This window comes from Hippopotamus amphibius, chromosome 1 (genome assembly GCF_030028045.1).
Source record: "Hippopotamus amphibius kiboko isolate mHipAmp2 chromosome 1, mHipAmp2.hap2, whole genome shotgun sequence".
NCBI classification, from domain to species: domain Eukaryota; kingdom Metazoa; phylum Chordata; class Mammalia; order Artiodactyla; family Hippopotamidae; genus Hippopotamus; species Hippopotamus amphibius.
Genome location: NC_080186.1, coordinates 117517608 through 117529578, shown reverse-complemented (window position 1 = coordinate 117529578; position 11971 = coordinate 117517608). Strand labels below are relative to the sequence as shown.

Here is an 11971-nt window from a genome sequence, read left to right as displayed (position 1 = left end):
GGTTCTCAAATGGCCTGTGGCCTTCTCCTCTCTGATGGAGATAATCCCAACTGTCTCCTCGCTGCCCCTCTCCCAAGCCCACTTTGCTTGAGTTTCGATCCAGTATCTCTCCCTCCCTCTTCAGATCTGGGGCCTCCAGTCCTAGCCTGGCACTGAGCTGGGTGCCCCATTCTCTCCAGAGATGCCCCACCCCCCCAACCCCCACCCCACGGAGGGGGCCAAGAGGCTTCCCTGGCAACACCAAGAGAGGAAGATGGAGGACCCGAGAGTGATAGAGACTGGTTCTCTAAAGCTTCTCAATGCCCTTGAGGGTTCAAACTCTACTGACACGTGGTAACACCTTGCCTGAGCCCACTTTCCTCCACCTCTGTCCTCTCCCCACTGGCATGGTCCCCAAGGACCACGCACCCAGGGATGGAGGGAACAGTACTGTCCCAGGGACCCAGCCCAGTTAACCCCTTCTTATACATCGATCCCCCCCTCAGCCAGCTGTCATCCCCATGTCACAGATGAGGATGAGCAAGTCCAGAGTTAAGTGCTTGCACAAGGTCAGGCAGCAAACAACCTTCGGGCCTCCGTTTCCCTGTGTGTCAGGTGGGTCATGGCGAAAAGTTGAACAAGCTGCTCTCCAGCAGCCCCTCTGGCACTGTCTCGTGAGTTCCTTGGACAACAGCCACTTGCAGGAAGTACTGAAAGCAAGTCCAGCCACAACAGCAGCCAATGGGGCCTCCCCAGCAGCCCAGGCCCTGGCGAGGAGCAAGGGGGAGATGGGCAGGAGGGCCTCAGGTCAGCACCTACCCTTCAGAGACGGTTCCTTCTCACTAGCTGTTTCAGGCTCGGGGATGTTCCCTCAGGGCTGTGAGTCTGAGGTGGGTCCAGGCGTCATGCAGGCAGCTCTCCATCTGCTGTTCTGGAAGGAGGGAGTCTCCGTGGTGCCGAGACACTCACCGCTCCCCCACCCCTGCCCCCCCGAAGAGATGTCTGCCAGCTCCTTCTGGCAGGTGGGGAAGTCCAGCTGCTGGCTTAATGTCCCGATGGCGTTCCTCCACAGCCAGTCCAGGACTAGATCATCTGGGGGCCTGGGCACACACCTGTGTCGGGAGGCGCCAATCCAGAAGGGAGGCCAGAGTCCGAGCTCAGCCCAGGAATGGAACGCACCTTTGCTGAGGAGGCTCCAGGGGGCAGCCCACCTGCCAGGCTTACCCCAGCATTCCCTGTGTCCTTCCTGCCTGGCTCCAGCTCCCCCAGACCCAGGCCCTGTTTCAGGGGGCTGTTTGCTCCAGGGTGAGGGTGGGTCTGGGAGGAAGAGTAATAGGACAGGCAGCTGAGCCCATGCCCACCGGCTCTGACGGCCTCTCAGACTTGACATTCACGACACATCTACGCCAGGTATAGCACTGGGCTTCTTCACAAGCATCAGTCCTTCCTCACAGCAACCCCACGGAGAGGGTTTTACTATCCCCGATTTCTAGGTGAGAAAGCTGAGGCCTAGCCAGACGTGCTCAGGGTGGCTGAGAGTAAGTGGCGGGGGGCGGCCAGAATCCAGACCCTGCTCCCTGTCCAGCGCTCTGCGCCTGCACTGCATCTCCCCACCTCTGCGGTGCCTGCAGGAGTAGGCGTCCAGCCAGGCTCCAGAGAACGGCACGGGGTGTCAGGCAGGCCCCTCAGGTGCACTTGGTAGGTGGACGGACCCCTCTGTGACCGCTGGCCCGGCACGGAGCCCAGGCTGGGACCAGAGCCTGTCATGTGGTGGGAGCCAGGGCAGGTGATCCCTTAAGAGGTCTGTTTCCTGGGCTAACAGGCCAGGTGGCCTCCAGCTGGGCCCTGGGAGCAGCGTCAGGATACAGCCTCCGGGGACATACAGGACAGGAAGCCGCAGGCTGTGCTCTGTGTGCCGTCCGCTGTGCAGACTGGCAGCAGCAGACCTGTCCTTCCGAGGTTCTGCTTCAACCCTGTTCAGGTTTGGTTGGGAGGGGGAAGGGGAGGAGCCAGAGCAGGAAGGATGGAGCCCGGAATAGAAGGACGGGAGCAGGAGCTGTGCTGATGTGGCAGAGTTCTGGCCATTCACACCCTGCTTGGCTGGCCTCCACAGCCAGCCCTCTCCTGCCCAGCCTGCTCTGCTGCGGGCAAAAGGGCTGGGTCTGCTTAAAGTTAACATCCTTAGTTTACTTACTCCAACTACCAGTCAGTTCAGACTGCAGGGGTGGGGTGGCAGGGTGGGAAACCGCTTGTGAACTTGAACTTACACAGTTTGAGCATTTGGCCCTTAAGCTCCAAGCAGGTCACCCCAAGATTCAGAACTCAGAGGCTCCCCTAAAGCCCAACTTTGCCCCCACACCCTGGCTTGCGCAAGAAAGGAAAAAAAAAGGAAGTCTAGGGAGAATTCTTCCCTGGGAGAAGGGGACCTGGGGCTGAGCTCTGGGCCCCTTAGAAGCAAGAGGCTGTGGGACTGAGCTGGAAGCCTCCGCTAGGACTCTGACCTCAGCGCCTGGCTAACCTCTGGGCAGGAACCCCTGCCCGCTGTGAGGCCCACCCAGCCAGCCGCTGGCCACCTAAGCAGGGGCGGACATCAGCCCACACCCAGGCCTCCCCCCTGCTTCCCCCTTCTGAGCCGCACTGTGTCAGGCCAGCCCCGCACAGTCGGAGCCCCTGTCTTGCCCCCGTGCACCCCTTTTCCCATGATGTGGAAGCAGCCGACGACTCTGTCCCCTTCCTGACCCCTCCCTATCACACTTTCCTCGGGGGGCGGGAAGGCTCCGACCCTCCATCCTCCGCTTCTCAGCCTTCATCCTCAACCAGCAGCACTATTGCCTGCGTTGGTAGAAGAGGAAGACAGCAGCCACAACACGACACGGCCGGTCCAGCCTCCGGATTGGTGCTGGCTAGGTGTGGGGGGAGGGGAGGGGGAGGAGGACCAGGTGAAGTGAAAAGTTGGGTCTGTGGGGGCAATGCCCCTCTTTCTGGTAGCTCACTCATTCCTCCTCCACCCAAAACTACTGTACAACAGAGGGGTGAAGGAGCATGGAGCTGGGGAGGGCCTCACTTGGAGCTGGGAGCCGAGTGGTCTGCGTGGAGGAAGGTGGCGGTGGCGTAGTTCTGGAAGAGAGGCTGCAGGAACATGCCAATGGTGCCAAAGACACAGACGAAGACAAAGATCCAAAGGAATAGGCGGTCGATCACCATGGCAACATACTTCCAGTCCTCACTCACCTGGACAGAGGAGAAGAAGGAGACCCAGGTATCAATCACACGATACAGGAGGGGAGTGGATCGGGTAGAAGAGGTTTCCACCACACATCACTCTTCTCCCTCTGCCACCCCAGAGTGACCTTTCCAAAGCATGGCTCCAGTCTTGCCTGCTTAAAAGCCCCCAGTGGCCCCACTACCTTCAGCAGCCACCCAAACGCCCAAGTCTAGAATCAAGACCCACCCGTGACAGATATGAGCCAACTGCCTATCTTCTTCCATCCTCTGATCCAGCCTTAGCAAACTCCAGTCGGTCCTCTCAGGTCTCAGTGTCTTTCCCAGTCCTCCCTATCTCTACCTGTGAACTCCTACACATCCTTCAAAGCCTAAGTCAAATGTCACCTCTTCTATGAAGGCTTCCCTGATCCCCCTGATCAGAATGAACCACTGTTTCCTCTGGGTTCCCTCAGTACTGCGTACACGTCTCTATCACAGTATTTTTACTGCACTGTATTGTCGTTTCAAATTGTATGCCTGTCCTCTTCTTCCTCACCCCCCACCCTTGCCACTTAGGCTATGACCTCCTAAACTACAGGGAGCCAATGATTCATCTTTGTAATCCCAGCATCTCAAACTCAGAATTCCAGTAAATGGGTGTTGAATTAGTGAATGAATGGCTGCCTCTGCAGGCCCCTCTCCTTATGTGACTGCCTGGGGAGCCCCATCCACCCCAAAGGGTGAGGACTAGATCCCAGATGGAAACAAACCCGTCCAGAAGAGAGTAACCTCTGTGGGTCTGGGAGCCAGTCACAGGGCCTGCACGAGACCTGGCCTCCACTCAGAGCTGCTTCACTCCAGCCTGAGTCCAGACCTTTGTACACGTGTTCATGTGTAGCCCAGCCAGCTGGGGAGATAGGGAGGAGGCACTGTGCACCTTCCTTTAGTCAGCAGCTGAATAATGGCTCACTTGTGTCACACTTGTGCTTCCCATGTACCTGGAGCCATGCTAGGTGCTGGGGATGTGGCTGAGAGCAAGACAAACATATCCTGCGGTTTACAGTCTGCGGAGGGAGATGACCATAAAATAAGTAAAAATAAAATAAGTATGTGGACTTCCTAGGTGGCACAGTGGTAAAGAATCCACCTGCCAATGCAGGGGACACGGGTTCAAGCCCTGCCCTGGGAAGATTCCACATGCCGCGGAGCAGCTAAGCCCGTGCGCCACAACTATTGAGCCTGTGCTCTAGAGCCCGTGAGCCACAACTACTGAGCCCATGTGCTGCAACTATTGAAGCCCACGCACCTAGGGCCTGTGCTCCACAACAAGAGAAGCCACTACAATGAGGAGCCTGCACACCACAATGAAGAGTAGCCCTCGCTCGCAGCAACTAGAGAAAGCCCGTGTGCAGCAACGAAGACCCAACGCAGCCAATAAATAAATAAAATTAATTAATTAATTTTTTAAAAAGTCTCTAAAAAAAAATCCTAGGCTCATTTAAAAAAATAAGAAGAAGAAGTATGCACTGGTGGGTGCTTATATGGAAAGAAAAGACAGAGAAATGGAGAGGGAGATATAATTCAGGGTGTGATCTAGGGAGGCCTCTTTGAGGAGGTGACACCTTAAGCTAAGATCTGATAAGTGCGAAGGAGCCAGCTGTGTCAGGAATAAACTGAAGAAACAATCAGACAAACCCAAACTGAAGGACCTTCAACTGGCCTGTACCCTTCAAAAATGTTTATGCCATGAAAGACAAAGCTGAGGAATATTTCCAGATTGAAGGAAACTAAAGAGACAGAACAAATAAGTGGAATTCAAGATACTGGATTGATGTGGGGGAGATGCTACAAAGGACATTACTGAGACAACTGAAAAAAATGTTAGTATGGACGTAATATCAGATAAAGGTATTGTATTGATGCTAAATTTCCTGAATTTCATCACTGAGTCTGAGTTATGCAAGACAATATCTCTGTTCTTGGGAGGGAAAAACTGAAGTATTTGGGATAAAGGGTTATTATGTCCACAACTTACTTTCAAACAGTAGTACAAAAATTAATAATAGTAATAATAATTTTTAAAAGGAAAAAAAGAAGGGCATTCCAAGCAGAGGGGCCAATATGTGCAAAGGTCCTGAGGCAGGAAAGAGCTTACCTGGCTTAGAACAGTTGAGCAGATAAGCCAGTGACCTGAGCGGGGGGGAGATGGCACAAAGTGAGCAGGAGACACTGTCTGTTTGGATGGAGGAGCACAAGAACTGAATCAGGGAGACCATTAGAAGTCTCTGCCCTGGTCCAAGAAAGAGCTGATGGAGGCCTACAGCCACAGAGGTAGCATGGAGACAGTGAATAAAGGATGAAGCTGAGAATTATTTTGGAGGTTGAGCTCACAGGACAGGACTTCTGATGATTTGGATGGTGGGGGAGGTAAGAAAGAGAGGAGTCAAAGATCACTCCAGGATTCTGATCTAAACCACTGGGTGCACAGTGATATCATGTACTAAAAGATGGGGAGATTGGAGGAGGAGCGAGTTGGTGGTGGGGATGTAAATCAAGCACTCAGTTTTGGACACATGAAGTTTGAGATGGCTGTGACGCATCCAAGTAGGTCACTGCATCCTCATCACCTAACTCAGCAAATACACACTAAAATAGCCAGGACATGGAAGCAACCGAAATGCCCATCAACAAATGAATGCATACAGAAGATGTGGCATATATATACAATGGAATATTACTCAGCTATAAAAAGGGATGAGATGGAGCTATATGTAATGAGGTGGATAGAACTACAGTCTGTCATACATAGTGAAGTAAGTCAGAAAGAGAAGGACAAATATTGTATGCTAACTCACATATACGGAATCTAAAAATGGTACTGATGAACTCAGTGACAAGAACAAGGAAGCAGATACAGAGAATGGACTGGAGAACTCAAGGTATGGGAGGGGGCGGGGGGTGAAGGGGAAACTGAGAAGAAGCGAGAGAGTAGCACAGACATATATATACTACCAACTGTAAAATAGTCAGTGGGAAGTTGTTGTATAACAAAGGGAGTCCAACTCGAGGATGGAAGATGCCTTAGAGGACTGGGGCAGGGAGGGTGGGGGGGACTCGAGGGGGGGGCGTCAAGGAAGGGAGGGAATATGGGGATATGTGTATAAAAACAGTTGATTGAACCTGGTGTACCCCCAAAAAAATAATAATAAAAAAATAAAAAAATAAAAAAAAAAAAGATCAGGATCTTCCAGTGGAAAAAAAAAAAAAAAGAATAGCCATGTCATTGCTGCATAACATAAGGAGATAAGCTCGATGATGGGTGATGCCTTAGAGGACCAGGATAGAGAGAGTGGGAGGGAGTCGCGGGAGGGAGGGGATATGGGTATATATGTATAAATACAGCTGATTCACTTTGGTGTACCTCAAAAGCTGGTACAAGAGTGTAAAGCAATTATATTCCAATAAAGAGCTTAAAAAAAAAAACACACACTAAAACATGAGTGGACTGCAGTGGGGAAGGCGGAGGCAGTGATGCAGCCAGCCAACCCCCTGCACCACAAGCATCTCCCACTTGGCCTCAGCCACCTCTGAGGCTCCTGCCCCATCCCCTCATGCCTTGGTCCCTCTCTTCTTCCATCAAGACCATAACCTGCTCCCTAGCTCAAGCCCCAGCTCCCACCCTCCCAGGGAATAGAAACACCGGGCTCTGAAGCAACCCACCGCCATCAAAACAGTAGTGCAGGAGCCCACCCTTCCTTATCCCCCAAGTCAGAATGGCTGCATCCCAGTGGAAACATGGCCAGTCACCATGGCAACAGCTGAGCCACAGCCTGGAACCAGCCAGGTACCAAAGACTGACTGCTGGATGGGGCCAGCTGCAGTCCAAAGTGGGGGGAGGTCAACCCATCAGCTCCCCCTCCATCCCCTGGCTCAGTGCTCCCCTTGTGGGGAGCCACTGCAGAAAGATCCCAGAGTGCAGAAAGCTCAGGGCAGGTCTTGGACGCCCTCGCCTCCACCTGCCCCCACCTCCATAAATATTTCACAAGGGCATCCCCTGAGGACCCAGAAGAGCAGAAAAAGGATATTGATTTGGGACTCTGTGCTCCTCCCAGCAGCTGGTGGAACCTCTTAACCACCCCCACCCCTCCCATACACACTTTCCACTGCCCTCAATTTTGCCCCCGACGTGGGGCACGTAAAGGACTCATCTCCATTTGTGCTATGAGCTGCAGGTGAACAACATGGTCTTGGGAATACAAGCGGCAGAGAGGTTCTCTGGGGTCATAGCCCCAGGCCAGCTGCAAACCCAGAAGGGCCTCCTCCCCTTCCTGGCCACCTTCCCAACACTAATGACACTCACGATGCCCCAGCTGAGGCATTTCGCTCTGGATACCAGTCCTCAGGAAGCCGCAAGGTCATCCTGTACCAACCACAAGTGAGGCGGTGCTGCCTCCCGGAAGTTCAAAGGAGAAGATGCCATGCCAGCGCCCAGGTCCACAGCCCCCAGGTCCACAGCCCCCTGGCGGGACTCGCACTGCCGGCATCCTGTACTCGCGCGAGCTTTGCGTGTCTGCGCAGACACCGGAGGGCCCTGCCCCCCCGCATTCCGCCCGCATCCCGCCCGCATCCCCGCGCCGCACTCACGCTCTGGTCTTCGTCCTCACTCCGCATGTGGTCCGCGATGAAGCGCACACCCTCCACCGCCTCCCGGAGGCCGCAGCCACACCGCGCCCCGGGGTGTCCGGGACAGCCTGCCGGCGCCGCCTCCGAGCCGAAGGCCCCAGCCAAGCCCTGCACCGACGCGCGGTTGACGAAGCACGTACAGGAGTCGGCCTCCAGGGCTTCGCGGAAGAAGAGGGCGCCGGCTCCCTCGCGCTCGCGCTGGCGCCGCCGCTGGCGCAGGCGTTGGCGGGCGCAGCGGTGGCGCGGCTGCTGCATGAAGAGCAGCGTGGGCAGCTTCTCCAGGAAGACGACCTTGACCCAGGGCGCCATGGTGTGCGTGGTGGGTGAGCGGTGGTGCACGTTGAGCACGCACACGCTGGTGACGATGGAGAAGGTGACGAGCACCATGGTGAACATGAGGTACTTGCCGACAAGCGGCACGTCGAGGGAGGTGGGCGGCACGATCTTGGAGATGAGCAGCAGGAAGACGGTGAGCGCCAGCAGCACGGAGATGCACAGCGTCATCTTCTCACCGCAGTCGGATGGCAGGTAGAAGACAAGGATGGCCAGTGAGGTGATAAGGACGCAGGGGATGATGAGATTAATGGTGTAGAAGAGTGGCTTGCGGCGGATGATGAAGTCGTACGTGATGTCCACGTAAGTGGAGTCGTCCGGGTTCTCGTTGCGCCGGCCCGGTAGCGCCACGATGTCCCACTCGCCACTTGGTGTGAAGTCGTCCAGGCTGGCCACGTCACTCTTGAGCACCAGGTCGATCTCGGTGCGGTCGTAGGTCCACGAGCGGAACTTCATGGTGCAGTTCTGCTGGTCAAATGGGAAGTGCTTTACTTCGATCTTGCACGCGCTCTTGTAGATGGCAGGCGGCAGCCAGAAGATGCTGCCGTCATAGGACACGACGGCATTGGAATAGAAGGACACCTCGTACATGCCGTCAGCACTGCCAAGGGATGAGCACAGTCAGCCCTGGCCTAAGCATCCCTCCATGCCACCCATCACCCCAGCCCTGAGTGGGAAGAGAGGAAAGCCAGAGGGAGATAGGGGAAGAGGGTAACCATCCAGGTGTATAGGGAGGAGGAGCAGGAATTGAGCAAGAGGAGGCTCTGGGTGGGTTGGTGTCCTGGTCAGAAGGCCTGAGGGGCTCCTCAGGATAGAAGAGGGTGATGAAGAGGGAAGCACATCTGCTACTTGTCATGCATTGTGTAAGCAGGTTGCTGAACATGAAGGTGGAGAAGTTGGGGGAGCCAGGGAGGCCAGAGTGAGGAACCTCAACTAATGGAGAGGGACAGGGGCAGGTAGGAGGAGGTGATGGTCCCTAGTGGCTAGGGACTATTGGCTTTGGGTCTTGGAGATAAGAAGGATTATTGCAGGAGAGGGGATGGAACCTGGAGGAGAAATTGGGACTTCCAAGTTCTTTGATCCTGCCCAATCCTCTCAGAAAGCCTGTTCTTGACTCATTAGGCACTGGGGGCTGTCAATCCTAGTTTTTATCCCACTGCAGCTCCAAACACTGGGAGTCCTAATTGGCTGAGAGGGAGCTGGCCATAGCCCAAATTACCTTGGCTGTCCACATTATACCTCACTGGTTTGGGTCTGCCTGTGCTAATGAAAAGTCCCTCTGTCCCCCACCATGAGCTAATTTACTTTCCCCAAGACCTGAGTACTCCCATGGTCTCCTCCAGCTTTCCCATCCCTCCAGGGTCACCTACTTGTTGTACAGGACCACATCTGGGAGCCAAATGTGTTTGGAAGGGAGCCGAACTTTCTTCATGTTGTCGAATTCCTCAGGCTTCCAGGTTAGACGATAATCCTCCCACTCCTGGGAAAGAGATAGAGGGAGGCAGCACCAACCTCTGCCCTGGGAGGAGCTCAGGGTCAAGGACATGGACAAGAGGAGGCCTATCTGGCTTGGGGAAGTTTTTAAAAGTCATTGCCTCCTCACAGTGACTTCTTTGCCCAGAAAAAGTGACTTCTCATTTAATTTGCATCGCCAAGCCAAGATGTTAGAATCCACATTTTGCAAATGAGAAAACGGATCTTGCAGAGTTTAACATATTCAAAGTTACAGAGCTGGTGAATGGAAGAACCAAGATTCAGATCTAATTATTTAGGACTCCAAAGTCTATACCTTTCTGCCTGTCTTGAGGAGATTAAAAGTGGGAAAAGCACATACAAAAAAAAAAAAAAGAGGAAAGAGAAGCCCAGGGGTGTGGGCAGGAAGAGTACTAACCTGGGTCAGCCAAACATTGGTGGTCATGATCTGCTCCCGCTCATGCTGCAGGGAAGAAGAGAAGCTGCTGAGAAGTGCCCTGCCCCCCGCCCCTCAAGCCTGTGGGCCCTACACCACCCAGGCTCCTGCCCCCACCTCCCCAAGCCTTGGGAACTCCAGAAGAATAAGTACAAATACATTCTGGCTATGCTGACTTCAGTAGCTGGGTGAGTGGGACCCCCCTCTCACCACACTGATGAGCTGGGCCAGTGATACCATGAGCTGTACTGTCACCAGCTCAGAGCCATTGGTGGCTGGGCGGATAAGCTTGTTGTAGCGGGAAGGATCCAGGAGATGCTCCACCAGCCGCTCCTCTGTGTCTGTACCCCAGACTCCTAGGCAGGGGGGTGGGGGGCAAGAGGTAAGTACATAGGCAAGGAGGTCCCACCCAGGATCCCACTCTCCCTAGGCAAGTGGGACAACCTAGGTGCAAACAGGAAGCTGTAGCTTCCCACAGCCCTATCCCTAAGGATAAAGCAAAATGTTTAGGTTACCCCTTGGAGGCCGCTCATAGAGAAGACCCTCTCTGAGATCACTGACCAAGGAGCCCAGACAGCTCCCCACAGCCCCCCAAGAACCCGTTCTGCAAGGATTAGTGGAGACCCTGTTCTTCCTGCAAGGTCTCAGAGGGTGGTTTCAAAAGAATTGAAATTTCTGTTTCCATGCTTACCCTAGAAGATACCTACAATTCAAGTAAGGTTTTGGAGGGTGGTGAAAGGGGAACAGTTATTGGTGTCCCACCATACAGCCTTTCTCCTCAATAAGTGCCCACCTATGTGTGCAAGTAACATTATGTGCCGCTACATGTGACTGGCTGTGACCCCCTCCCCACAAAGGCACTGGGTTGGAGTCGAATAGTTGGGCTGCCTGAGCTGTGGGTCAGGCAAGTTCTACACATACTGGAGCCCCCTCTCATGAGATTGCAGGCAGGTGTGGAAAGTTCATTTCGTTGTATATCCCCTTTGTACCTGCCCCACTACACACTCTATCTCCTCTGCAACCCTGCATGAACGCACCCCACGCCCTCAGAGACTCCTCCCTGGCCCTCAGCTTGGCAGAGCTTCTCTCCTTCTGAGTCTCCTGTCCACCCTACAAGAGAGTTGAGAAGTTGCTTCTTTCCCCTTCCTGCCTTGCCCCTGTGGAGTGAGCAAAATCTGGAGCCCAATATGAGGAACAGGAAATGATGGAGAGCCAAAGGAGGGTGCTGAACCAGGTAGATTTTCTTGAGATAAGGTCTCACAAGAAGTCGAATGGCATCTCAGCTACAATCAGACTCTCCCCTTCCTTCCGCCCCAGAAAGCCTGGGGAGATCCCCTCCCTCCTTCCTCTCTGTGCCCACCCTCCCCATCACCCCTGCCCAGGTTGCCCTCCCTTCCCAGCATCACTTCGGGTATGTCCTCCTCCCAGTTCTGTCTTCCAGGTACTCCCTGCAGTCCCAGGGGACTCTCCCCTAACACCCAACAGACTCTCCGCCTTAGGGATCCCTCCCTTACATCTTCGAGACTGAGTGAGACAGAGCCTGGCGACTTGACCTTACCTGAGCACAGCCCGAGGAGGCCAAAGCTGAGGAACAGCGCCATGGGGCCAGAGCGCCAGGCCATGCCTCTGGCATAGCTCGCCGGCTCCCCTAAAGCTGCCGGAGCGCGCGGCCGGCTAGAGGGCCGCAGGCGGGGCGCTGTCCGTGGTGCTGAAGCAGCTCCCGCGCCGGTCGCGCCCGGCTGGAACTGGGCCCGGGTTGTGCTTGCAGCCTCTGGTGCTGCCGTGCCGACCGCCACGGCGGTTCCCAGGGCTCAAAGAGCGGGCTGCCAGAAGCAACCGGCTTCTCGCTTATCCCGGTCTGAG

The 11971-nt window shown here is 54.7% G+C and overlaps 1 protein-coding gene across 1 annotated transcript; it reads right to left on the bottom strand.

Moving 5' to 3' along the window:
* Window positions 1-610: 610 nt before the first annotated feature.
* Window positions 611-11971, bottom strand: CHRNB2 (cholinergic receptor nicotinic beta 2 subunit). The gene is made up of 6 exons (XM_057725379.1): window positions 11667-11971; window positions 10319-10464; window positions 10091-10135; window positions 9570-9679; window positions 7828-8800; window positions 611-3210 (listed from the first exon to the last, which is right to left on the bottom strand). The coding sequence occupies exons 1-6, from the start codon at window positions 11728-11730 to the stop codon at window positions 3040-3042; spliced, it is 1509 nt and encodes a 502-aa protein (XP_057581362.1). The 5' UTR covers window positions 11731-11971; the 3' UTR covers window positions 611-3039.

Bases quoted from the DNA above. Each gene is read 5' to 3' on its own strand.
- CHRNB2 (XM_057725379.1), bottom strand. From the start codon at position 11,730: ATGGCCTGGCGCTCTGGCCCCATGGCGCTGTTCCTCAGCTTTGGCCTC. The intron at 10,465-11,666 runs GTAAGGTCAAGT...CCCCCTGCCTAG, and splicing joins CCTCCTCGGGCTGTGCTCAG to GAGTCTGGGGTACAGACACA. The intron at 8,801-9,569 runs GTAGGTGACCCT...ATCCCTTGGCAG, and splicing joins GATGTGGTCCTGTACAACAA to TGCTGACGGCATGTACGAGG.